Source organism: Mytilus californianus, unplaced genomic scaffold (genome assembly GCF_021869535.1).
Source record: "Mytilus californianus isolate M0D057914Y unplaced genomic scaffold, xbMytCali1.0.p SCAF_9, whole genome shotgun sequence".
Classification (NCBI taxonomy): Eukaryota; Metazoa; Mollusca; class Bivalvia; order Mytilida; family Mytilidae; genus Mytilus; species Mytilus californianus.
In genome coordinates, this window is record NW_026262745.1 from 5,924,600 (window position 1) to 5,952,293 (window position 27,694).

Genomic DNA, 27,694 nt, shown 5'->3' on the forward strand with positions numbered 1-27,694 from the left:
GTGATCTCCACTGTAGCTCTGATGGGTAAAGCCCTTTTCGAATGATTTTTATAGTTTGTTCTGTTCTGTTACACTACTGTCCCATGTTAGGAGTATTGGGCGCCCGCAAACATATTTAATCCGTAATAATAATGTGCCGGTCCCTAGTCAGAAGCCTGTAATTCAGTGGTTGTCGTGTTTTGCTGTTAATCATATTTGTTTTCGTTTATCGATTGTACATAAATTTCTCTTGCTTAAATTCAATACATTTATCTATTCGTGGCCTTTTATAACTTGCTGTGCGATATGGGGTTTTATTCATTTTTTATTGGCCGTACGATGACCTATAGTTGTTATCTTCCACTTCATTTGGTCATCACACCTAATCCTTATACTTTTGTTTCAGTTGTAATTTTTCTTATGATATTTCTGTCATAAGTTATGCTCTCAATGTTCTTCAAATTCGTACTTTTTTTGCCTTTAAAACTATTTTGATTCGAGCGTCACTGATGAGTCTTTTGTAGACAAAACTCTCGTCTGGCGTTCACAATTTTAATCCTGATATCTACGATATCTATGATAAGTTTATCTACAACCACTGGGTCGATGCTACTGCTAGTGAAGGTTTCCTCACCAGCATAGTAGTCAGCAAATCTCTGTTGGAAAGATTAATTATTGATATTGTCATAATTATAAACAAACTGTTTACAAATCTTTGAATGTTTCGAAATACCGAGGAATGCCTACCCCAGGAATGTATTACTTAGCTGTATTTGGCCAAACCTTTCGGAATTTGGGTCAACAATGCTCTTCAACTTTATATGGCCTTTTTAACTTCTAACCATCCAAACCCAGTTGAGTAATGTCTATGTCATGAAAATCGTATAAAATTACCAGATATTTTAATATAAGGAACAGTGGTTTAAAAAGGTTTGCTTGGAATTGAAAACTTCTATCTTATTGAGATTTTATAAGATATTATAATTAGTTCTATACATTGTATTTTGTCAATAACTTATTGCTTTGTTTTAAACTTAATCATCTTACGTGAATGTTTTTTATAGTAATTAGGTGGTCTTTAAGTCAGATGACTATCAATCGACGCCTTTTTGTTTGTTTTTTTTTTCTATTTGCTAGCTGAACTCTTATATCTTAAAGTTTTAGAAGCTTTTAAACTGACGATACCTCCAAATTACATCATACAACATTACACCATACAGCATTACATCATACACCAAATAGTAACATCTCTGACAAATCCATTTAATATATATAATGTCAATATCCGAAGTAATGGCAGGAAAACAAAAAGTTTCATGAGACAGGATTAAACCCTACTTCATACTAGAGAGATGTGTGAATGTGCTAGCTCAAGCGGTAATACTTCGCAGGAAAACATGGCATATCGTTCGATTTTAAAATACTGCATATCTATCGGAATAAACAAAACATTAATTTTAAATTTAAAGTTTTGTCAGCAGTACAATGAACCAGTAAATTTTCGTACATTAGACGAGCAAGGTACCTTAAGGTTTAACACCATCGAGACAGTTGTGATTAATGCAATATTTCTTACAAAATAGAACAGCTTTAATAACTAAAATCAAATAAAACTTGGGTTATCTTTTCTTACAGCAAACATTTAATACAGCAAAACGAAAGTGATCTAGAAGCCATTGTACGATCTCCAACATTAAATTCAATTTTGAGAAAAATGTATATATATAAAATAAATTTTGCTCACAATTTTTATACTGGAAAACCAAGATTACTTTTCACGGTCTATTAACGTGACATGTTTTGGTATCTCTTCAAAAATAAACCAAGTGCAAATATTTTAGTACAAGCAAACACAAGCGACATTTGTACTGGTTGATGGTATTATTGCATGTTTCCGAGCTACTACAAGGAATTTCTTGTGTTCGTATAGATTCAATAATAAACTTGAATAAATAAACAATAAAATTGAGAAAAATAATTTGTTATCGTCTTTGCATTGGTTGCAAGCAAACTCAGTGCTTACGCAATGCATCATTTTAATACGAATTTTGTTCACTGTTAAACCAAGCTCAAGGTATTTTTTTCAGAACTGAACAGTGTATTTAGTCTTAAATTGATCACGAGCAACGAACGGTTATTCTAAATATAAAACAGCGATATTTTGCATCGACAACTTGATAAATATGATTAAAACTACATGACTTTCAAGATTGACGAACAACATATCTATTTATGAGCATTCAATTAAATCAGCTAACGTAAATGTTTTTCAAAGTAATTAGCTGGTCTTTTAAGTCAGCTGATAATTTTCAACTAGCAATACGGAATATGGATGATTTTATCAAGTCAAACAGTCCTTGAATGGTTGAAACTAACCACTGACACCATACACCCATGCACCCATGCACCATTTCACCATACAACATTACATTAGACACCAAGTATGTAATGTCTATATCAAAAGTGTTAGAAACAAAACTGATTTTCTAGGGAAAAAAATCAATGATTTTGATATTTTGATTGTATTTGAATCACATCCTGATAGTCAAATAAGTAATAATGATATTATTCTCGATTCCTTTACGAAATTAATCCGGCGAAAAAAATAACCAGGTACAGGTGGCTGTTTGCTTATCAACTCAAAACACGACATGTCTATTGTAAAAAATATACGAACCTTAAAAACAACTTGGATGAAACTATCTGGGATGTAATACAGTCCAAAGGTCAATCACTTCTAAAGAGTAACACAAATCCCCTTCTTAACTCGAATATTGATTATTGGCCCTTGATTGGAATGACGACGTCATTGTTTTCATATTTTAAGGGATATCTCTAGGTCAAAATATTAAGACGTCTTTGATAACACCCAAAGCAACAAAACATGATTTTCAGAATTGCTAAGAAGGATAATGAATTTGTCTGGAAATATGAAGTTAGAAGGCATAAACAAATGTTGTTTCTTACATCTACATCATTTGAAAGGAGAAAGGAGAAAGATACCGCAGGGATAGTCAAACTCATAAGTCAAAAACAAACTGACAATGCCATGGCAAAACACGAAACACGACCAAAAGGCAAACAACAGTATACAAAACACAAAATAGAAAACTAAAGACTGAGCAACCCCACCAAAAACCAGGGGTGATCTCAGGTGCGCAGATCCTGCTCTGCATGGAGATCCTGGTGGCTAGTTGTTTCATTGGCAATCATATCACATCTCCATTACTTTTATAATGAAGTCTTAAGTATGCAGACTCATATCTTTGAGGTTGGTTTTAATGACTAAGAAACATTCTATAATTTTTAGTTTTTTCTTATGTTGTTCTGTTACACCACTGTCTCATCTTAGACGGAGGGTTGAGCGCTCACAAACATGTTAAACCCTGCCACATTCTGTATGTGCCTGTCCCAAGTCAGGGGCCTGTAGTTCAGTGGTTGTCGTTGGTTCATGTCTGTCATATTTGTTTTTCGTAAATTGTTTTGTTATAAATTAGGCTGTTAGATATCTCAATTTAGATTGTTTCATATTTTTCTTGTTAAGCCTTTTATAGCAGACTACACGGTATGGGTTTTTCTCATTGTTTGAAGGCCGTACGGTTGCATGTAATTGCTTAGATCTTTGAACTTTGGTGGATAGTTGTCTCATCGGCAATCATACCACATCTCCTTATTTTTATGAAAGATTATCAATCAAAATAGTTGTAGCTGTACATGTGTTTACTTGTACATTTTTTCTATGAACTTTTAGTTTTTAAACTGATTATGGTGAAAACTAGTCTAACCCCGTTAATGAATGCTGATGGTCAGACATCCGTGTTTACCAATTTTTATTATAATATCTACAAAGATTGCTGATAAAGAATTGAGACAAGAGGTGTAGTTTACATGTTTAAAACCAACACAAATGAAATCAATCATTAAGTCTATAAATTCAATATCCTGTTGGCTGAGATTTAACATGGAATCATGAAACCTGCTTGACATTTGACATGGAAAATTGGTTAAAAAAAAGTCTTTCACCTTTCGAAAGGATTAATGCACTAATGTACAAAGCTGTTCAGCATTTCTTTGTTGAAAAGGTTATTCATCGGGTGTATGAACCCTCCATTGACACAAACCAAAGTTACTATGCATTTCCATTATATAAATACACAAAAAATAAAGTACAACTGCTTTATTATAAAAAATATAAATCATCATTACATCCAAAATGAGATTTGCAATTAGCAATAACATTGTGTGATTTCAAACACAATTTTGTTTTCAGTTTTTTTTCTATTACTGAAACTAAAATGCAACTATGAAACCATAAGCCATTTTGGAGTTCAGCACTTAAATTATTCATTCAATAGGTGCAACAATTTTTTTTAATTGAGAACAAATATTTTTTTACACTAAATTCCATTATACAATGTATTAGGAAATTACATTTACATTCATTCATAGTTTGAAATTAAAAAAAATATAATCCAATAAATAACAAGGACTCCTATATGTTTGTTTTAATTGGGACACCTCTTAGAAAGAAACAATTGAGAATCAATTATCTGATAAATAGTCCAATTATTTATTACTTATCATTCCCATGATTGATTGATGGGTGCTTAATATTTTGCATCAAATATTATATGCATATTCAAGACTATGTAAATCAGATATGATTTGATCAAACTTTATGATAGGTTGACATGCTAACTCAAAAGGTAAAAGTCAGCAAGTAAACATCATCCTAGTCTGACACAATATTCAGACTTTCACCTTATGCATGGCAGAAAAGCAGCCAATGCAAAGTGTTCGGCTCAATCCTGGTAGAGATTGATCACACAACCTCCCACACTCACAGTGAGCATTCAACAAAGAACCCACAGAGGCAGCTATGCTATTTTTGGTCAAATAATGAACATTCAATGGTATTTTAAAAGTAGTATGATTATACTCTGATTATAAATTATATTTCATCTTTAGTTGAAATAATAATATGGAAAATTAATTTTTATAGTCCTGGGATCGTTGAAATATAGTTTCTGAATATAGAACAGATTCTTTTACAAAAAAAAACCATTAAATATATAAGTATAAGTGCTTTCATTTGAAGGGCATCTATATCAAGAAATTGCAAGTTATATAAAATATGTAAATAAGGAATAAACCAACTATGAAAAGCCTTCAATTATAAAATTATGTTAAAAATCGCACAAGATGTAGACAAACATTTAGTTTTTCTTAAGGAGGTGCAAAATCTACACAATTTTGACTTTTAGTTAATATTATTATAAATTCAAATTTCACTTGTAGTAAATAACAAAAGAAATAAAGATTTTATTTTTTAACTCTGAGATTACAGAGCATTTTGTCAATAAAGTAATAATTGCAGTCTGGTATATGGGAATCACCTTGATGGCCGATTGGTCTAAGTAGTCGAGGTACTGTATCATTAGCCTGTTAATACTGAGGTTGTGAGTTTGAATCATGCATGTGGCAGGTGTGCTAGACTCCATTCTTGGATTGTCAATTTTCCTACCGAGGGTCAGAGGTTCTCTCTCAGCACTCTGGCTTTCTACACCAAAAAAAATTGACCGCCACGAAATAGCACAATAGTGCTGAAAGTGGCATTTAACACCAATCAATCAATCAATCATCAATCATACTTTTTGTTTGCTGCCTTGACTTGTGTCTTTTTACACTATTTATGAGATTTGAAAATCTTTAAACTACTCTCAACTTCATTCATGCATGTGTCACAGCATATTTGTCCCCCTTTTAATCATAAAGGTTAAAAAAATAGCAAAAAAGAAAGTCTAGAACTCCAACCATCTTCTAATATAGAAAGTTATCAGCCTTGTTCTCACCAGACTAAAATAACATATGGATGAAATCTTATACAAACAGAAGAAAAACAAAAAGCTTAGAGTGGGTGGCGCATATTCGCCGTGGACACATTTTCGCCGTTTTTTCTATTTTTTCTGTAAATTTCGTGTACCTTTACCCAATACTTGCCTAAAAAGATGCTAAACGCTGTTTGTAAGACGAACTGTTGATATTCCTCTTTACCCCATTTCCAATGTTATTCGCACATATAAAGAAATACGCTGGTGTTTTTGAACGATTTTGGCAATTATGTAAGATTTATATGGCACGCATGCGCAGTCATAAAGTAAATATCTGTTAGAAAAATCGTATAGGAATGATCTCTCAAGCTAATTCATGTAATTGCAAACAATTGTTTTTATAATATACAGGGATAACGAGGATGGTCATATCATACATTGCGGCGAAAATGTGTCCCCCATGGTACAAGAACAACTTGATTTCCTCTTGAGTTTGTGTTCTTTTTTTAAACATTTGACCAATGTTTTGAAGAGAATTCCTTTATCAAACATTTTTTTCATATAGTAAACTTTCTGAAACCTACATAAAAAGTTTCAAATATTCGAATGTAGGTCGGATGTAGGTGGAAATGAACGAATTTTGTGGCGAATATGCGCCACCCACTCTAGAATAAATCTACAGAATTACAATAATAACATGTAAAAAGACTTTGTTTGTAAATCATAATGTAAAAAATAATGTATACAAAGAATAAATATAAAAAAAAATATACTAACAATAAAAAAAATGGATGGATTTAGTTATCAGCAGGTCTTCAATGATTGAAGAGAAGAGATAAAGCCTCTACAGCTGAAATAAAGAGAACATAACAACATTTAATTCTAAAACACTTGACAAGCTTAATCTTCTGAAACTTATATGTTTTTTTTTAAAGAAAAATCTAACAGAAACAAAGAAATTAAGTCTAACCAGTGCAATCAATATAAATCGTAAAATGGAGGAGGGTGAATGTTGGGTGCAGGTTTACAGAAAATCAACCATCATATCACTGTAATAAGTTCTATAATTCAATCAAGAAAATTTGTACTCGCACTTTGAATCCAACTCAAGAACAGTTGTACAAAAACATAACATTTGAATTCAACTGCTAGGTTAGGTAAGCTTGACAAAATTGAGAAACACAATTTTTCCTTTAACTGTACTGTCAAACATTTTAAAATAAACCCATGTTAAACTATAAAATATACTTTAAATATGACACAGAAGAAATATTGATCAACGTCATAAAATTTTGACATTCATTTGCATTGTCATCTGTCTTGCATATACCTTGAACATGGTGAATTTGGGATTTTAAAAACATAAATTGATGGAAATTCTGTATGAGCTTCAAGTCATTTAAGATGATTCTTTGGAAGTATTATGTGTACAAAATACATGCCTTTCTAAACACCATTGATGTAAACAATGCCATGCACACCTATATCAATATTCACAAATGAAGCCAGGCCTGTTTATAAGTTACAGTTCCCAGTCATGTGGACAACATTGTACATGAATTACAAGTTTTGCAAATATATTATTACTCTCAAATACACTCACACACATGCACACAAACGCACATACTTGAATAATTTAACTAATTCGTTTCCCATATACATATCACATTTAGAAATCACAACCTTTCAAAGCACTTTAAAATTTCATGCAATAGATAAAAAGACTACATATTATGAATCATATCATGTCTGAAACCAAAAGAATATTTTCACATGGACTATTTGAAAAGAAGAAACTTATTTTTTTTTTTTTTTTTTATTACTATTTCTCATTCAGATCAACACATATAGCAACATCTTGTGCAATACTGAACGTAAAAAGAAACAACCTTACTGAACTTAAAATAAAGTTACCTGCCAACAAACTGTACATAACCATGTGAGATTATTCATAGAGATACCAGTTGAAACACTGTGATATTGAATAATTGAGGTTAGTAGGTTCAAATTTTGACAAAATATGAAATTCAATTGTAGCTTATGGTGCAAGAAATTTCAAGGGAAATTTTTATTTCTCTTGTTGTCATTTTTTTTCAATAATACTTGTATATAGTCAATTTTGCTGTCTTATCAACATCAAGAAAAGTTCGGGAAAAGCTATGATCTGCCTCCTTCAGTAATGTCAATGGCATTACATATTCTTTTAAAATGTAAGAAAGAAAAGACCAATACAAATTATTCTATGATTCAATAAAGTTTGACCTCCTGTGATTGATAAATAATTAAACAATCTGTCCAAAATATGCAATAAACTTAACAACAATGGCTGCAGCTAAGGTGTAAAGTTACTGTAACAGTTCATCAAGATTGGATTGGTCTCTTTTCCTGTAAAAATAAAAATATATAATGAACTTCACATGACTTTTGTGTAATGTTGAAAACTAAAATTCTTTTTTTCAAAATCAAATCATTAAAGTTGTACATGGTTTTTAAAACATAAGGATCACACTGTACGGACTATAAATTCTTAAAATTGCATGCCTGCATAATCGACTGAAGGAAATCTTAATGATGGATAAGATTAAAGAGGCTACTAATTAAAAGATTTCTCTACAACAGCATGAATGATTATAGATATTCAAACAAAAAAGAGTCTTAGAATTGCTATCTCATTGACATATACCTCCAATCTCCTTAAGCATTTGCATACAAGACTTGGATAATCCTGCTATCTTCTTGCAAAATATAAATTTTAAATTAATATTATTAGCCGTTGCCACCAGATGATCAAAATAAATAAGTCTTGTCTTCAAAACTTTTCTCCTGGCAGAAGAATGTAAAAATTTTGTTTCAAAGTTTCAAAAATAAATAAAATAAACAGTCTTAAGAAATGCACAATAATAAAAGTTTTTTTGCAGAAAAAAAGAGATTAAAAAAATTGAAAATAAACATAAGTTAAAAGTGTGAATATTGGAACTGAACTTGTGTTTAAAATCACAAACAGACAAGTTTATGCAGATGTTAGCAAACATTCACAGCAAATTCCTCCATTTTAAAGTTTGAACAAATAAAATATCTAAAGTAGATCCATAGCATTATCTCCCACCAAAGTAAATAAATAATTCTAATACAATTATTTTGTATATAAAGTTCTGATTGGATGACAATCAGCGTAAAATTATCTATCTACCTGACTGTACCTAAGGGAAGCCAACATTTTGAATTCTGGAATATATTGACATGGAATTTCTCCAATAATAAGCAAAAAACTCACATTTTTAACTACTGTAATCGGGCTTGTATAGTTCGCACTGGTACATAATCCGCACCCCCCTTCTCGCCACGAAATTTCCGTTAAAAAAACTTTTTGTAACTGTTTGAAAACGTCAAATGAAAATCCAGTAATTTCAAATCTTGTGCGGTCATTTGCTGTATTTTCAAGGAAAAACCCGTTTTCCATCATCAAAAAGAAGTTGAAAGTGCTTGTCAATGATTCTAGAACACTTCACGATTGTTAAAATAAGTAAAAATCACACACAAAAAAGTTTAGAAACTTGTGTATGTTCAAACCGAAAGTTTGAGTAGCATGTGTAAAAGAAAATAAAAACGGAGAGAGTATACGGAAAATCTGTACTTAATAGATATCATTAGAATACAACTTTGAAAGTTGAACAGTTCCATCCTTGTGTAAAACAATGTTTAATATTTCTATCCCATTAATGTTTGAAGGATCTAAGGCTAATACAAAACACATGCGTCAGTATGAAACACCAAAATGGAACGAACATTGATTACGTTTTGTAGTTTAAACATTGTCTACTGGTTTACGGTCTAAACTTATCGGTATTAATTTGATATTGAATAAAAATAATATATTAATATGGATTAGGTAAAATTATTAGTTTTGAAAATGATAAGAGCGCCCTCTACAATATCAATAACAAACATGGCGGAACGTAAACTAACCACCTTGCGAAATCGAGTTTTTTCTCTTATTTCTTGCTTATCGTACTCTACAGTCCGCACCCCTGTCTGGCAGGTCCAATTTTTGAGAATAAAACCGCTGACTATACAAGCCTTTATTCGGTAGAAATCTTCTTTTTTTTCAAATTTTATTACATTCTGAGGCGAACAAGAAGCCAGAAAATGCCTTGTGCGTACGTATGACACCTGAAGTATACCTATGAACGTCACCTAGTTTAGGTGCCAAAGAAGATAAAATCATTTCACAGAATTTTTGTTAAATGAAAATTTTACACCGAAATAATGACTAAAATTGAATCATTTGTTTATTTTGCATTAATTAACTGTATTGTATTTGAAGCTTTGCAGATGTCCATCGGTAGTTTTACTGTTGCAAATATCTGTTTACCGTAAACTCAATTTGAGACAGTATAACTACCAATGGACGTCCCCAAAGCTTCAAATACAATACAGCTATCTCTTAAATCTTACTAATATTAAAGGTATTGTAAACAGAATCTACAAATTAAAACAACCAATCACAATATTTCCCAAAGGACAAGTATGACCCAAATAATGCATTTGGTTGCCTGCTTTGAACTTAATACATTTTTACTAAATCCTGATCTTTCATAACTTCCACTGCTATATGATTTGTTGTCCCTGAGAGAAACTGTATGGTCACCTGTAGATATCTCTTAAGTTTTTGATGAAAAGATGAAAATTATACCACATATATTTCTATCTTGAAGTCACAATAATAACTTGTAATATTTTTTTCTCATGTTTACCAAAAAGAACCACATATTTTGACAGTATAAAAAGTGATTATTAAAACAAATTGTTTAAATCAATCAAATCACTCAGTGTATAAAATACCTACTCTGATTCGGACCTGAAAATTCACACAATTTTAAAACCATTAATAAATAAAAAGTAAATGGGAAACATGCTATTTCAATCACACCATGCTTTTATATACAGCATTGCATTCGGAATTGAAAGCTATATAGTTTACTTAAACAAATTGCCCAGAATATAAAATAAAGGCTTCTTAGCTAGACTATTATTTGTGAATTTTGAGGTGAATAAAATATTATTTTCTATGACCTTATCAAGGCAACTTGTATTCTATCAATATATTGCTATATAAATACTATTAAATGTGTATCTGTATATGTATGCATTTGTATGTGTAATGTATATACATAAATATATGTGTGTGTGAATAACTCACTCATAAACATGAAAATGCTGATTAGGTTTGCATACATTTTTAGCATAACAATCTGTTCTACTTCATAAAAGCATATGTTTTAACATTCTAGACTAAGCAATAAAATGTAAGTCATATATATCTGCTCACTAAGTTTACCTTCAAGCAAAACATTTTTTTTTCAATATCTGTAATCAAAACCAAACATTGTGATGTAATACTGAAAATCTTGCTAAACTGTCTCTCAAAAAAATTACAAATCAAGACTATTTTCTTTCTTGAAAAAAACGAAAAATTCAGCAATTTTTTCATTTGTAAAGGGGCATAACTCTAGAGTGGTAAACGTGACACCACCAAAATTCAGACTTGATCTGTGTTTTATGGTAATAAGCATTGTGTATAAGTTTCATAACATTTGGATGAGGCAAACTTAAGTTAGAGAACGGAAACGAAAAAGTTCAGTAATTTTTCCATTTGTAAAGGGTCATAACTCTAGAACGGTAAAAGTGACGCCACCAAAATTCAAATTTGATCTGTGTTTTGTGGTAATAAGCATTGTGTATAAGTTTCATAACATTTGGTTGAGGCATACTTAAGTTAGAGAATGGAAACAAATTTTGGGACGTACAGACGGAGAGAGATACAGACGGACAAGGGTAAAACTTAATGCCCCCTCCGCTACGGTGGGGGGCATAAAACAAGAGGCTCTCAAGAGCCTGAATCGCTCACCTGTTATTTTTTTTGCTTAAATCTTTCATCAATGATTATTTTTGCTTTTTACCCATATGTTCCATTTTAGCCATAGTGTCTATGTTTCTTGACGTACAAGGAAATGAAATACAAAATTTATACTAGATTCATTTGAGAAGATTTTTAAAGTTAAAAAACATAAAACAACTTGTGTAAAATTGTCCTTAAAGGGCAATAACTCCTTAAGGGGTCAATTGACAATTTTGGTCATATAAAACTTTTTTGTAGATCTTACTTTGCTGAACATTTTTGCTGTTTACAGTTTATCTTTATCTTCAATAATATTCAAGATAATAACCAAAAACTGCAAAATTTCCTTAAAACAACCAATTTAGTGGCAGCAACCCAAGAACAGGTTGTTCGGTGTGTCTGAAAATTTCAGGGCTGATAGATCTTGACCTTTTGAACATTTTCACCCCATGTCAAATTTGCTCTAAATGCTTTAGTTTCTGAGATATAAGCCAAAAACTGCATTTCACCCCTATGTTCTATTTTTAGCCATGGCTGCCATGTTTGTTGATGGATCAAAATTTCGGATACAATTCATAAACAAGATTCCTAAAGGAACATTCATTCAAAGTTAAGAAGTATTAGGCACAATAGTTTCAGAAGAGAAGATTTTTAAATGTTAGCAAACTTGATGAACACATTGCGTAAAATTGTCTTTAAAGGGCAATAACTCCTTAAGGGGTCAATTGACAAATTTGGTCATTTAACTTTTCTGTAGATCTTACTTTGCTGAACATTATTGCTGTTTACAGTTTATATCTATCTATAATAATATTCAAGATAATAACAAAAAACTGCAAAATTTTGTTAAAACTACCAATTCGGTGGCAGCAACCCAACAATGGGTTGTTCGATTTGTCTGAAAATTTCAGGGCTGATAGATCTTGACCAATTGAACAATTTTACCCCATGTCAGATTTGCTCTTAAAGCTTTAGTTTTTGAGATATAAGCCAAAAACTGCATTTGACCCCTATGTTCTATTTTTAGCCATGGCGGCCATGTTTGTCGATGGATTAAAACTTCGTATACAATTTATAAACTAGATACCCTAAGGAACATTTAGTTAAAGTTTGAAAGTATTTGGCCCAGTAGTTTCAGAGGAGAAGATTTTTTAAATAGTTTACGACGACAGACGACGGACGACGAAGGGCCCCATGTGAGCTAAAAACTGAACACAAAATGATTAATTTTCTGAATAATCCCAAGTGCCAACTTCAGATAAGTCTTGTTGTTTCGTTTCCTACATCCATGTTGCAGTAACTTTAAGAAAAATGTGCATGAAGCTTCTACCAGATTTTCTTTGTATCCATAAGTTAAAATATCTACTACTGTGCTTTTTGTCTAAACAACGAAGTGCATAAAGATAAATTGTATTTATTCCCTTTTAGCACTTTTAATACCAAAACACCAATACCCATAAAGATTTTGTATTCCAGCTATTCTTACTTACTTTTTGGAACTTTTAGGTCTAGCAGATTTTGGTTTACTAGATTTAGGTCTTCCAGATTTGCCTGCTTTTGGTTTCATGGCTTCAGCTGCCCCTTCAGCAGTATAAGCTAGGTATACATTAGACAAGTCTGGCTCTTTTAACTGTTGAAGAAAATATCAGAAATCAACACATTTCTGAATGTTTAAAATAATGAAGCAACTTGTAATTAGGTGCCTTGAGATTAATAAAAATAAACTAACATACTTTGTTATCTTACGATTAAAGAAAATTTTGCTTCCTCAATTTTGCGAATATAGTATAAATTCTAATAAGAAGCCTGTATTAATTTTTTTAGTATTCAATTAGTGTAATTGACTAATGTCTATAAAAAATTTCGAAGAGTTATATCTTAACTAGTCATGTGACTGAACTCACAAAGTATACCCTGACCCACAATACCATATTTAAGTAAAATAGTTAATATTTTCTACAAACAAACAATGTTAACATATTAGCCACCTTTATGCAAATCGTCAGGTTGTGTTCTACAACTAGTTGTACATAAATAAGGAGATATGTGTAAAATTTTCTTAATATTACAAGTAGCAAGCAAACACTGTAGTGCGTTGAGTGAAAAGCACTTTACTCTCAAATTTCAACAACTCTCCCTGTCAGATTCAAAAAGAAAAGTAACTTCTACCTATGATTCAGAAAAAGTGCAAGCCCTTATATATATGTAGTACACACCTCATTTTTATCCTGATCTTTTTGTTGTGTTTTCATCATGTTGTTTCCCGTGTATGCAACACATTTAAGCTGCCATTCTCCGATGTCATCATTCCAATGGACATGTTGTTCTATCATTTCCTAAGAGAGAAATAATGCTGATTTATTGTGAACATAATTTTTTACAAGTCTAATATAAGCATACTATCAAACTTTAAATTACTAAATTGTCAAGCTGTATACCATTGTCCATGTCCATGTCCTTAGTCTAACTCCTTTTGTTTTTGAAGGGCAATCCTAAAGAATTTATTTTCCTAAAATAGAATATAACTGACCTTTTTTTGTTGTTAACAATACTTATACATGTATAAGTATAAAGTAAATTGTATTGAGGCTATTTAAAATGAAATTTTCAGGTATGCCCAGAATCTGTCATGATGTGTCAAAATGCCAATTTTTTTCTGAGAGTGCACCATATGGCACTAAAAAAGTGGGCTTTAGGAAAATGTGATGTGATTTATCATCAAAGTTTAGCATTGTTCACTCTGATGAAAGAAATTTCCTGAACTAAACATTGTTATATAGGCTAGTAAAATTAGTAATGCCAGGAATGGTATGCCTCTAATTTGATTCTAGAAATTTTGTCAATTTGATGTATGCTCCAACTTTCCAATTTTCTAGGATCCCAGGGGATGTACTAAATGTGGTATTTACAATGTATTTATGTATTTCTTTTGTATTTATAACTATGAAAATGTATTTCTTTATACAGTCTTCTGTTTGTCAAACTTCCAATAACCCTTTTTCTATGACATTCCAGTATCATGTACCTGATATTCTGGAGGTATGAAGTTGTCTATAACAACCATCTGTAATTTCAACTCTCGACTTAGTTGTCGTACATTCTCTAACAAACCTTCCATTTCTCTCTGATGTTCTTGCTGTAAATCTGCAATCTAAAAGTAAAATTGTATGATGAATCTTTTTTTATCCATCTATTCATTAACTGCTACATGAAGAATAAATTTGATGCATTATCATGTGTATTGAACTTGAATTGATTGAATAGCTGACAAAAATAAATTTCAATATTTCAATTTTAAGGAGGTCAGAATTAAAAATATATTTTAATACTCAGAATGAGGTGTTAAGATAGTATTTTTTTTTATCAATGTTGCCTTCCTACCAGATCTACTTACCTCAGATTTTGCTTGCATTAACATGGTCCAAACTTTCTTTAACTTTTTTGTTTTTCCAGCTTTTTCTTCTTGTAAATTGGAGTATTTTTCTTCTATGTCTAATCTTTCTTGCTAAAAGACAAATAATTTTCTTTAATATGGCAAACATTTGAGGTGGCATGTGTACCACAATTATCAGGTAAAGTCTGGCTATATGAAGATTAAGTACAGTCGAAACCTCCATTAGAGTCCAAGTCTAATGGACCGTTAATAAAATGCTTATTTACAGCAAACAAAATTAATGTTCTGAATGTCTAATTGATTTTATAAGTTATGGTGTGAATCTATACTGTCTGACTGACTTCATCACCAAACCATTCATATACATCTTTAATTATATCAATTAATAAAATGCTCCGCAGGGCGCAGCTTGATACGACCGCAGAGGTCGAACCCTGAACAGTTGGGGGAAGTATGGACACAACATTCAAGCTTGATACAGCTTTGGATTTGGATTGTGATTAAATATTTGACACAGCATAGGTTTCTAACACAGATTGAATGTGGTCTAAGAACTTAAAAATTTTAAATTGGACATTCACCTATTATGGTCCAATATCCAAAATCTAAATACATGGTTAGATTCAGCATATCAAAGAACCCCAAGAATTCAATTTTTGATGAAATCAAACAAAGTTTAATTTCGGACCCTTTTGACCTCAATGTGGACAAAGTTGATAACGGGGCCCAAAAATCAAAAATCTAAATACATGGTTAGATTCAGCATATCAAAGAACCCCATATATTCAATTTTTGTTGAAATCAAACAAAGTTTAATTTTGGACCCCGATTTGGACCAACTTGAAAACTGGGCCCATAATCAAAAATCTAAATACATGTTTAGATTCAGCATATCAAAGAACCCTAAGAATTCAATTTTTGTTAAAATCAAACTAAGTTTAATTTTGGACCCTTTGGACCTTAATGTAGACCAATTTGAAAACGGAACCAAAAATTAAGAATCTAAATACACGGTTAGATTCGGCATATCAAAGAACCCCAATAATTCAATTTTTGATGAAATCAAACAAAGTTTAATTTTGGACCCTTTTGACCTCAATGTGGACAAAGTTGATAACGGGGCCCAAAAATCAAAAATCTAAATACATGGTTAGATTCAGCATATCAAAGAACCCCATATATTCAATTTTTGTTGAAATCAAACAAAGTTTAATTTTGGACCCCGATTTGGACCAACTTGAAAACTGGGCCCATAATCAAAAATCTTAATACATGTTTAGATTCAGCATATCAAAGAACCCTAAGAATTCAATTTTTGTTAAAATCAAACTAAGTTTAATTTTGGACCCTTTGGACCTTAATGTAGACCAATTTGAAAACGGAACCAAAATTTAAGAATCTAAATACACAGTTAGATTCGGCATATCAAAAAGAACCCCAAGAATTCAATTTTTGATGAAATCAAACAAAGTTTAATTTTGGACCCTTTTGACCTCAATGTGGACAAAGTTGATAACGGGGCCCAAAAATCAAAAATCTAAATACATGGTTAGATTCAGCATATCAAAGAACCCCATATATTCAATTTTTGTTGAAATCAAACAAAGTTTACTTTTGGACCCCGATTTGGACCAACTTGAAAACTGGGCCCATAATCAAAAATCTAAATACATGTTTAGATTCAGCATATCAAAGAACCCTAAGAATTCAATTTTTGTTAAAATCAAACTAAGTTTAATTTTGGACCCTTTGGACCTTAATGTAGACCAATTTGAAAACGGAACCAAAAATTAAGAATCTAAATACACGGTTAGATTCGGCATATCAAAGAACCCCAATAATTCAATTTTTGATGAAATCAAACAAAGTTTAATTTTGGACCCTTTTGACCTCAATGTGGACAAAGTTGATAACGGGGCCCAAAAATCAAAAATCTAAATACATGGTTAGATTCAGCATATCAAAGAACCCCATATATTCAATTTTTGTTGAAATCAAACAAAGTTTAATTTTGGACCCCGATTTGGACCAACTTGAAAACTGGGCCCATAATCAAAAATCTTAATACATGTTTAGATTCAGCATATCAAAGAACCCTAAGAATTCAATTTTTGTTAAAATCAAACTAAGTTTAATTTTGGACCCTTTGGACCTTAATGTAGACCAATTTGAAAACGGAACCAAAATTTAAGAATCTAAATACACAGTTAGATTCGGCATATCAAAGAACCCAATAATTCAATTTTTGATGAAATCAAACAAAGTTTAATTTTGGACCCTTTGGACCTCAATGTGGACTAATTTAAAAACGGGGCCCAAAATCCAAAAACTAAATACACGGTTATATTCAGCATATTAAAGAATCCCATGAAATCAAGAATAAAACCCCATTGAAATTGGTCAAGAAATAAGCAATTTATAGGAAGTATCTTCTTTTGCACAATCCTGTGCTATTAAATATTTCTTGCTATTGCGCAATACTGTACAATTGACAATTTCTTGCTATTGCGCAATATTGTGCTATTGGATATTTCTTGCTATTGCGCAATACTGTGCAATTGAAGATTTCTTGCTATTGCGCAATACTGTGCAATTGAAGATTTCTTGCTATTGTGCAATACTGTGCAATTGAAAATTTCTTGCTATTGCACAATACTTATTATATAATAATTTACACATCCTGTTTGGTGTGTATCTCCTACCATATCATTATTATTTGATTTTAAATATAAATCAGAAATAACCAACTTAAAATGGAAAATTTTAAAAGAAACAAAAAAGGAAAAAAAGAAAAAAAAGGAAAAAAAAATAAATCCCCCCCCAAAATTTTTTGAACCCCCATTATGATTCATCACCCCCAAACTCAATCCCAGCCTTCCCTTTGTGGTATGGTACCTTGCAGTACAATTTCAGAGAGATCCATACACTTGAACACAAGTTATTGTCTGGAAAATAGAAAAAAATGTGTTTTTTGGCCCCTTTTTGGCCCCAAATTCCTAAACGTTTAGGGCAATTACCCCCAAACTCAAACCCAGCTTTCCCTTTGTGATATGGAACCTTGTAGTACAATTTCAGAAAGATCCATACACTTACACACAAGTTATTGTCATGAAACTAGAAAAATGCTTGTTTTTTGCCCCTTTTTTGGCCCCTAATTCCTAAAATTTGGAGGCATTTACCCCCAAAATCAATCCCAGCATTCCTTTAGTGATATGGAACCTTGTGGTACAATGTCAGAGAGATCCATACACTAACACACAAGTTATGTCTGGAAGTTACAAAAATGCTTATTTTTGGCCCCTTTTTGGCCCCTAATTCCTTTACTGTTATTACCATAACCCCCAAAATCAATCCCAACCTTCCTTTTGTGGTATTGAACCTTGTGGTAAAATTTCATAAAGATCCATTCACTTAAACTAAAGTTAGAGTGCGAAAACCAATGTGTCTTCGGACGACGCTGGACGACGCCGGACAACGACGACGCCAACGTCATACCAATATACGACCACAAAAATTTTTTTGCGGTCGTATAAAAACTGTGCCTTTACAGTGTGAATTATAAAACCAATTTCGAGTTCCTTTTAATGAATTGATTGGTTGACCAGAGTTCAATTAACATAAATGGTGTTATAAAACAAACTTCTCTGATTGTGATGCAATAACACAATCATTATGACATTGGAAATGTATAGCAAAATGTATGAAAGTGAAAGTTGTCTATATGTAATACCTCCTTCTCCTCTAAAGCTGTTCTCAGTTCCTCTTCCTTTTCTTTCCTCTCCTGTAATTCCTTTGCACTTTCCTCTAACAATCTTTCTTGCTCTTCAGCTTTTTCTAACAGATTTTCACCACCAACAATCAACTTTTTCTCTATTGCTGCAAGTTTCTGATGAAGTTGTTCTTGTTCTTCTCTGAATAAGGAATGGTAAATTATAATAATATTTCAGAATTAGTTGATATGAATATACTTCATGCTACAACTTGTCAAATTTATTCAGTTGGCTGTTTTTATTTTGTGATTTTCCTAATACATGTATTTATTTTGTGATTTTCATAATACATGAATTTATTTCGTGATTTTCCTAATATATGTATTTTTTTTGAGGTATTTCTAAGGGCTATTCCAGAAAAAAATATATGGGGGGTTGGAAGGCACTTTAATTATTTTTGTATGGGTGGGGACAGGTCATGAGGTTCAAATTGTGCGGTTATATATGCAAAGTAAATAAAGAGCAATTGTATGTGTAATGGCCATCAAAAAAGTGTCTTCCAACCACCCCATATTGTTTTTTTTTCTGGAATAGCCCTACTACATGTATTTATTTCGAGATTTATTTTGGGATTTTTCTAATACATATCATTTTGGGATTTTTCTTACAATGTATCTGCTAATCAGTGATTACTTTGGCAGGTGGATAAAATACTGGAAACATTTCAACAAATAGACTACTCCATCAAAAAGTTTTGTTTTATGTTTTTCATTATCAATATATTAAAATAAGTATATGCTTTACTGGAGATCACTGGAGATCTAAAATAAGTACATTAAGATTAAAGATATATTGGTTAGTTAAAAGAAAAATGCCCCAAACTCTTTAAGGAGAGAACATTCACAACTTTACCAAACAGATAATGAAAACTTACTGGTATTTTTTAAGTTCTGACTCCCTAGATTCTAGTTCATTCTTAACTTTATTTCTCTCTTCCTCAGCCATGTCTTTCTTCTGTTCCAGTAACTTTCTATCCTTTTCAATAATGGCCTGTATTTCTGACATCTTTTCTTTTGATATATGGTTTCCTTTACTACCACCTGTAAATAAATTACAAATTTATGAATAAGATGAGATGTTTGGTACATCACCGAAACAGTAATGAATAACTAAAATAATATAGATTTTTATTTAATTAATAGGTTCTAAAAATACATCAGTTTAGCACATAATTTCATTTATTTTAAGGATTTAATTTTGTTAATAAATTAAAGTAATATAAAATTATGTGAATATTTTTTTTTATTTGATAAATATGTGCAAAGACTATTTTGTCTTTTAAATAATATATATTTCTCTGAGATTTTATATGGCATAAATTCAATGTTTCTTCCATATTTTTTTCTTACAAAACAGTTAAGCTTTGATACATATTGCAGAGTAGAAATTATTGAGCTCATGCAAAAAGCAAGAACATATTAATAATTGAAATGGTATTCATATATAGATAACAATGTGGTAATTTATTAAGTAACTTTTAGCAACAAGCAATGGGCTTAAAATAAATTTTCCTGTTCAAAAACCATTTTAAAATCAAATGGAATCAATGTATTTTCCAAAAACACTAAAAAGGGTTTATTTTTTTTTATCCCATAACTCAATGAGGTCATGGCTCCTTAATGCTTATTATCACTGTATCTAAACATTAATTTAAACATAAACAGAAATTTTATATCAAAACTTAAAATTTCAATGTACAAATAGACCAAATATGATCATAATTGCAGCATGTTCTTTTAAATATCTAAAAAATAATTATCATATGATGAAGCAAATGAGGAGCAACAAGAATTTTTTTTATTCATTTGGAGTTAAAGTTTTTGAACAATTTTAAAAGAAGGGTTTGAATCTTGTTTCAAACAATGCTCACTAAAGTTTCATATCTGAAGATAAGGGTTTCATGAAAATGTGCTTCAACAATGTTCCCAAATATTAATAGTAAGTAAAATATACATTTTTCAGGAATTAAATTATTTTGGTAAACTTTAATCTCTCCTACATTTCATATGTTTTGTCTAAATCAAAAAGCTTTGGAGAAGAAAGTCCATTAACAGATATTCTGTTGAATCATCTGTAATCAAAACTCAGTTTCAATGTTCTTATACCTTCCTTTTTTTTCCTTCTTTGTTTCTTCCTACGTCTTACAACTCCATCGTCACCTACAACTTCCTCCTCAGACTCAGACTCTGATCCACCCTCATAATCTGATCCTAAAAATGAAAAAGATAAGTGTTTTGTCCATTTGACAATCTTCATACAATTTAGGCAATTTTTGACAAAATTTAGGCTCTATTTGGCTTTTCAGATGTTATACATTTTTTTTAATTGTGTGATGGATAATTTTAACTTGAAAATGTTTTGCAAAAATAGCTTGCATCTTTCTAACTAACAATATAGCATCTTAAAGGTAATCAAAAGTCAGAATCAAATGCTTATCAGCACTGAAGGGTAAAGATTGCTTTCATTTTGCCATGTGAACTTAAAATAAAACATTGAATTGTATTAAGCAATGGAAGACATTTAAGCAAATTATATATTTTGAATTGGGAGTTATCTTCCTTTGTTTATAATGGTACATTTGTATTTTAATGTATATTTATAGCAGATAGATTCATACGCCATGCACATCTTATGTAACTTTGAGTTTAACATATCATTAATTATTTACATGACACTGACTGGATATAGGATCTAAAGAATGTTCACCTCACTGCACTATGCACTATGTTTTTTTTTACCTGTCAAGGGAAGTGATACTACATGGAAGATTCAGATAATAAGCCAGTAGTGTAAGGGTTTCGATTGCATTGACCCCAAAAATGGAGATTAAACAGTATCTGCCAAACATTAGCCAGGACCCAAATAAAAACCCTTAATAAAAGAACATGGTTGACAGGTTTGTTTGTTACATAAACTAAAAAATATAGGAAAAGTGGTTGAATTTTAACAAGTTTAATGTTGACCATTAGTTACCTATCAAATTAAAATATGATATACATTTCTGGACAATAATAATAAAGCAGACTGAAGCAATTTTAGGCTAAACTATGGATACAGACACAGATCAAATAACAAAAATGTTACCTTCTTCAAGCTGTTTTCTAAGTTCTTCAATTTCTTTCTGAAATTGTCTAAGTAAAGCATCTTTAGGATCTTCATTAATTTTAGCTTTGTTCTTGATATTCTTGGCACGATTGGCATATCGTAAAGAACTGATAGATTCGTCAAAATTATAATCTGCTGGACCTATGTTGGCTATCTGAAAAAAAATCATTTTTACATGTATATAATCATTTTTATTAATCAATGTTATTTTTATTCTGAGAGAGTGAGTTTTCAATTTGGCATTGTTTTTTATATGACTTTATCCTTGCATGAGAAATTTTGGTGACAACATTCCTAAAAATAGTAAACTGTTATCACAGAGATATGTCTCACCTTTTTGTAATTTTGATAATATTTATGCAAATGTTGAAATTAAAATAGCAATACTTTAACATGTAAGTTATGCAAATATTCAAAGTCGATGAACCATGACTGAAGGTACATGGCTAAACAATCTCCATGGAAATGCTAATACAACTGCATACCAAATACCATTGACTTATTATAAGTTGTTCCCTTTAAACAAACCTAAACATAAACATTAACTTGTAAACAAGTTAAAAGTTTCAAAGTCAATGAACCATGATGAGGGGTGGGGCTATATAATCGCCATGGAAACGATACTTGCAAATGCCAATTAATTTGCATACCAAATATCATTGACTTAACATTAGCAGTTCATCTTAAACTGATCTAATCAAAAACTAATACATGTAAACTAAGCAAAAGTTTCAAAGTCAATAGACCATGACTAGGAGCGGGGCCAAATAATCTCCATGGAAATGAAATGTGCTATTGCTTATACAACTGAATACCAATTAACATTGGCCTACCATTAATGCTTCCCCTTGAACTGACCTAATCATAAACTAATACATGAAAACTAAACAAAATTTTCAAAGTCAATAGACCATGACTAAGGGGGTGAGGCCAAATAATTTCCATGGAAATGAGATATGCAAATGCTAATACAACTGCATACCAATTTTCATATACCTACCACTAGTGGTTCCCCATAAACTGACCTAATCACAAACTAATACATGTAAACTAAACAAAAGTTTCAAAGTCAATAGACCATGACTGAAGGGGCAGGGCAAAATAATCTCCATGGAAATGAAATGAGCAAAGGCTTATACAACTGCATACCAAATATCATTGACCTACCACTTGTGGTTCACCATAAACTAGACCTAATCATAAACTAATACATTGTTGACGCTGCCGCAACTCTGGAAACAGCATACCTATGTCTCGCTTTTTGACTCTGTCAAGGCGAGACAAAAATATGATAAATAAAAATAGAAATATGATATGATGTTCAAGCACAAAACATATATTTTTGGATTATATAAGTAAAGTCAAACCTCTATAATCATATATATAATTCTGCCAAATACATATAAATCTTGTAAAATCATGAAATGGGAAAGACAGCTTTTGTAAATATGAAAATGGGAGATAGGATTGATCAATATTGGAAAGAAATGTTATTACAGCATATCGGTAAATTAATTAATGAAAGAAATGGACTATAAAGATCACTACATTGGTATATATTTTATTTCTACATTTTTGAAGTACTTATACAATAAAAAGCATGGATATAAATAATATAAAGATAATGGGAATCACCAAAAATATTGGACAGTTAACATCAGACCCAACTGTTCTGTCAAATAACAGGCGTACAAACAAAGACAAACAACAAATAACAACACATGGTCCAGATAACCTGACACCTTGTTTTCTGCTCTTTGGTTGTTCTCTCTTTGACAAATTCCCCATTTCAATTCTCAATTTTATGACTTGATACATGCACAAATTGTGGTTTGGTAAAATCACTTTTACGTACACACATACCTTATCAGTTACGCATCTAGACCATATGGCATAAAACTTAAACACACAATAAAACTGGCACAGAGCAGCTACCAACAGGGTGATTTTTACATTTATTCAAGCAAACAAATTATTGAAATTACCAGAAATTAACATGTAAAGGCAAAAAGACTTCCAATATCAAGACTATCTTATTGTAATTGTAAAGATATAGCACACAAAGTTGGTGTGAAGGAGAGAGCTGAAATTTCTTGTCCCAAATTGTCTTGTGAGTTTCAAAGAACATGAAGAAATGAAGAAATGTTCTAATTTTTATCATTAAATATCAATAGGAAATGCTATACATAAGAACTTGTGTCTATAAGTAATTGACAAGTCTTTTCTGTTTACCTAAATATGACTGACATAACTTTAAAAAGTCATTAGCCTACCTTCAGATAATTCTATTTGCAGAAATGTTTATATGTACTTTAATTACTCCAATTTCCTAATTTACAAAATAATTGTTAAAAATCATGATCATACCATAGCAGTTTTAGAGTTTCCTCCTAATGAATCCTGCAGCAGTCTGGTCAATTTAGAATTTCTGTATGGTATATGTGTACTTTTACCATCTACCAATGAGGATATTACATTACCAAGGGTTGACAAAGATAGATTGATTTTTGTGGCCTCTTTTAACCTTTGACCTGTAGCACCAGTTTTAGCTTGTCTTTCTGAACCCTGAAATGGAAAATATACTTAATGTTTCTGTCTGAAGCTCTTTTCACAATAAAACCTATATATTAAATTTATTACAAATTAGTTGCATTGTGGAAAAAGGCTACTGGCTTTTATTGCAATATTGTTTAAAAATGATTAAATTCTAGATTCACTTTACTATAGCTGAAGATTAAAGCATAACTTAATATACTCTAGATCTGTAGAGACTGATATTCTATAATGATCTTTAAATATTCTCCAGTCAAGCATTATAGTATGAAACAGGGCTTCCAAAATTTCCTGACGACAGCCGGACATTTTTCAAAGAAATATTTTTGACGGTCAATGATCAGCTGGATACTTAAATGTAACTGAGAGGATGCATAAATTGATATATGTGTCTAAATAATTAGTAGTGTTATATGCAATAAAATTATTTATAACTGTTTTGTTTTCTTCATTCTAAAAATAAATAAAATATTATCCTCGGTATTGTGTCATTTTTCTGTGTATCGTAATACAGTAACCATCATTGCATCAATCAGCTTCAGTACCTGACTGTTCTCATGTTTTTGTTTCTGTTTATATAATCTATCTTCTCTCTGTGAGTACTTAACACTTTGTAAATTAAGGCCATCTTATTTGAAACTGTTGATGTTGGCTTTAATTGCAGTACAACTTGATCATCAATACACGTGATACTTTTCTTTTTGTGTATTGATTACCTGACCACGTGACTTTTACAACTGATGCGGTATTTATAGATAACATTGAGGAGGCCCGATGAAGGATATTGTTTTAAACCGTGAAAAATCTACTGAACAGTGATAACATTTTTCTTTGTACAATTTCCCAACCTGATTTAGAAAATAAGGAATGAATAAAAACATACTCTGTTGATAAATAATTTAATGAATAACAACATGATATTTTATGTAAGCATATAACAACAATAAAATGTCAGAAGAGCACAATGCTGACAAACACACGCAATAAATATTACAATGAGCACATTGAAAAGAAGCACAGATCACAGCACAAGATTAGAGTTCATTTAGTCTAATTAAAGATTTTACATTCATGAGCTTGCTAAATGCATTGTTCTGATAAACATGGCGGTTACGAACGGATTGCCATTTGCGGATAGCAGGAACAGGGTCAAAGTCTTTAACATCTACACCTACTAAGCTTATCCTCATAAGTTGATCTAAAGCGTCAATACCTAGACTACACCTTAGTCGATCATAATTCCCACGGCGGGACTTAACTTTACGTCGGACATCACCTCTTTCTCTATAACATCGGAAATTGTCTGAATAAATTCGGAGCAGGCATTGTTCTCTTGATATAATTTAGAAGTGATCACGGCACCATTTAACTTAGTTAAATCATTTATTGACTGAAATTTGTCCATTGGTTTTTCCTATATATTTTAGTAAATTTTCCCCTTGAGAGTACCCCAGTATTTAACACGATGTACAGTGTTAAATAAAATAATATATATCATACTTATTCATTTATAAATATCCTTATTTGAAGAATAACTTTTAAATATCAGGATACTTTTAAAACTGAATGCTCATTTAAAATAATATCTATAAAGCGTAATTAAATAGGATGTTGTTCCATACACGCTTACATGTTTGACCTCGTTTACCGGATTACCTTTATGTACATTGTTATGCATCATTAATTCTATTGATAAAGATAAGCTAAGGACACCTCATCAAAGGTAACAAACCTGTAATCAGTGAATGATTTATGGCTTCAATATAACTTATTGAAGGGATAATTGTTTGACAGCTTGTTGTTATTTAAATAAAAGAAAACGTGTTTTTTCTACTTTTTATTGATGTACACAAGCTAAAGACCAAGCCGTACATTTATGTACCCAGAGGATTAGACTAACTGAGACACTTCAAAGTATCTGAAATATGCTGCTTCTGTTTTATTAAACCCAATTATGACCGAAATATCTTTGTGAAATAGATTGCCACAATTATAAACTAAAATGCCCAAACGGACATGCCCAAAGCCCCAAACGGACATTTTTATCGATCGATAGTTGGTAAAAATTCAAATGACCGTTTCATGAAAATGCCTTGAATAACAAATTGTGGCACACCAATTCTATTTGACCGTTTGAGGCTGAGAGCAGCCGGTCTTTTTATGAAAGTTTCGGTCAAGTCCGGAATATATGACCGTTTTGGAAGCCCTGGTATGAAATAGTAATGAGGTTTTGTAAGATTATCTTTAATGTTTTAAAAGTCACTGACATTGTGTGGTTAACAATTATCCTTTTACCAATTCTTCTGATGTCTTAACAGTATATATGTATATCAGGGTAAGTTGTGTATGAACAAGGTTTGTCAGAGAAGTCATACTTACTAGTAATAAGATTCCTATATCATGTGATCTGGGGCATAGTATAATATGATTGAAACTTCAAAGTCTTGAATCATGTGACTTACTATTGTTGATTGCTTTCAGCAAATTAAAACTCTATATTGTATGTGAATGGTGTATTCTATTTAGGAAATTGTCACTAACTTACAGCCAAATCAACTAAGTGAAGTTTGCCAGCTCTGACATGATGTTTGCCATCAGGACCTTTCTCACTGCATTCCACAGTAACAGAAAATATAGCATGGGATCTAGAACTGTGAAGATTCATATTGGTAGCTCCAACTGAACCTAGAAATAGTCATTTATATAATATGTATAAATAAAGACAACCGTATATCTAAATGCACATTAGAGAAATCATTAATGAACAGACCTTCAATGCATTATATAATTTGGCATAATTTGAAAAAGTTCACATCATAATGATCATGAGCATTAATTACAAGAAGATGTGACCAAACTTCAACCTGACTATCTTAAACCAACATTTGAAGTTGATTAAGGATAGACAGACTAACCAATCTAATTAAAATTAGTTCTCTCTCAAATGAGGAGCAAGTGCAGGGAACTCATTTTAATTAGATTGCAGACTAACCAACCTAGAAACCAGAACATTATGCCCCTACTATTGAAGGATAGGTGTAAAAATTGTGTATATAAAATAGAATAAGCAATTGAAATTATATTGGGTTTAAACTTAAGCTTTAAAAATAATTATCTCTATTTTCACAGAAAAAAATACAGTGTGTGAAAGTAAAAAATCAGG

General features: G+C 31.3%; 1 protein-coding gene across 2 annotated transcripts in view; it reads right to left on the bottom strand.

The window, feature by feature from the left end:
• Positions 1 to 4,141: 4,141 nt before the first annotated feature.
• The window catches only part of LOC127716332 (kinesin-like protein KIF3A), a 30,676-nt gene continuing 7,123 nt past the window's right edge, over positions 4,142 to 27,694 (bottom strand). Inside the window, exons 7-19 of one of the 2 annotated variants that reach the window (XM_052222499.1) lie at positions 27,077 to 27,216; positions 24,346 to 24,543; positions 21,958 to 22,132; positions 20,979 to 21,083; positions 19,748 to 19,913; positions 18,834 to 19,014; positions 15,104 to 15,214; positions 14,735 to 14,860; positions 13,926 to 14,045; positions 13,200 to 13,339; positions 11,149 to 11,177; positions 6,475 to 8,195; positions 4,142 to 5,886 (exon numbers count right to left, since the gene is read on the bottom strand). In XM_052222499.1, the coding sequence (XP_052078459.1) occupies positions 11,171 to 11,177; positions 13,200 to 13,339; positions 13,926 to 14,045; positions 14,735 to 14,860; positions 15,104 to 15,214; positions 18,834 to 19,014; positions 19,748 to 19,913; positions 20,979 to 21,083; positions 21,958 to 22,132; positions 24,346 to 24,543; positions 27,077 to 27,216 (1,469 nt within the window). In that variant the 3' untranslated portion in view covers positions 4,142 to 5,886; positions 6,475 to 8,195; positions 11,149 to 11,170. The remainder of the gene's footprint in view (positions 5,887 to 6,474; positions 8,196 to 11,148; positions 11,178 to 13,199; positions 13,340 to 13,925; positions 14,046 to 14,734; positions 14,861 to 15,103; positions 15,215 to 18,833; positions 19,015 to 19,747; positions 19,914 to 20,978; positions 21,084 to 21,957; positions 22,133 to 24,345; positions 24,544 to 27,076; positions 27,217 to 27,694) is intronic. The other variant, XM_052222498.1, reaches the window with a different exon arrangement.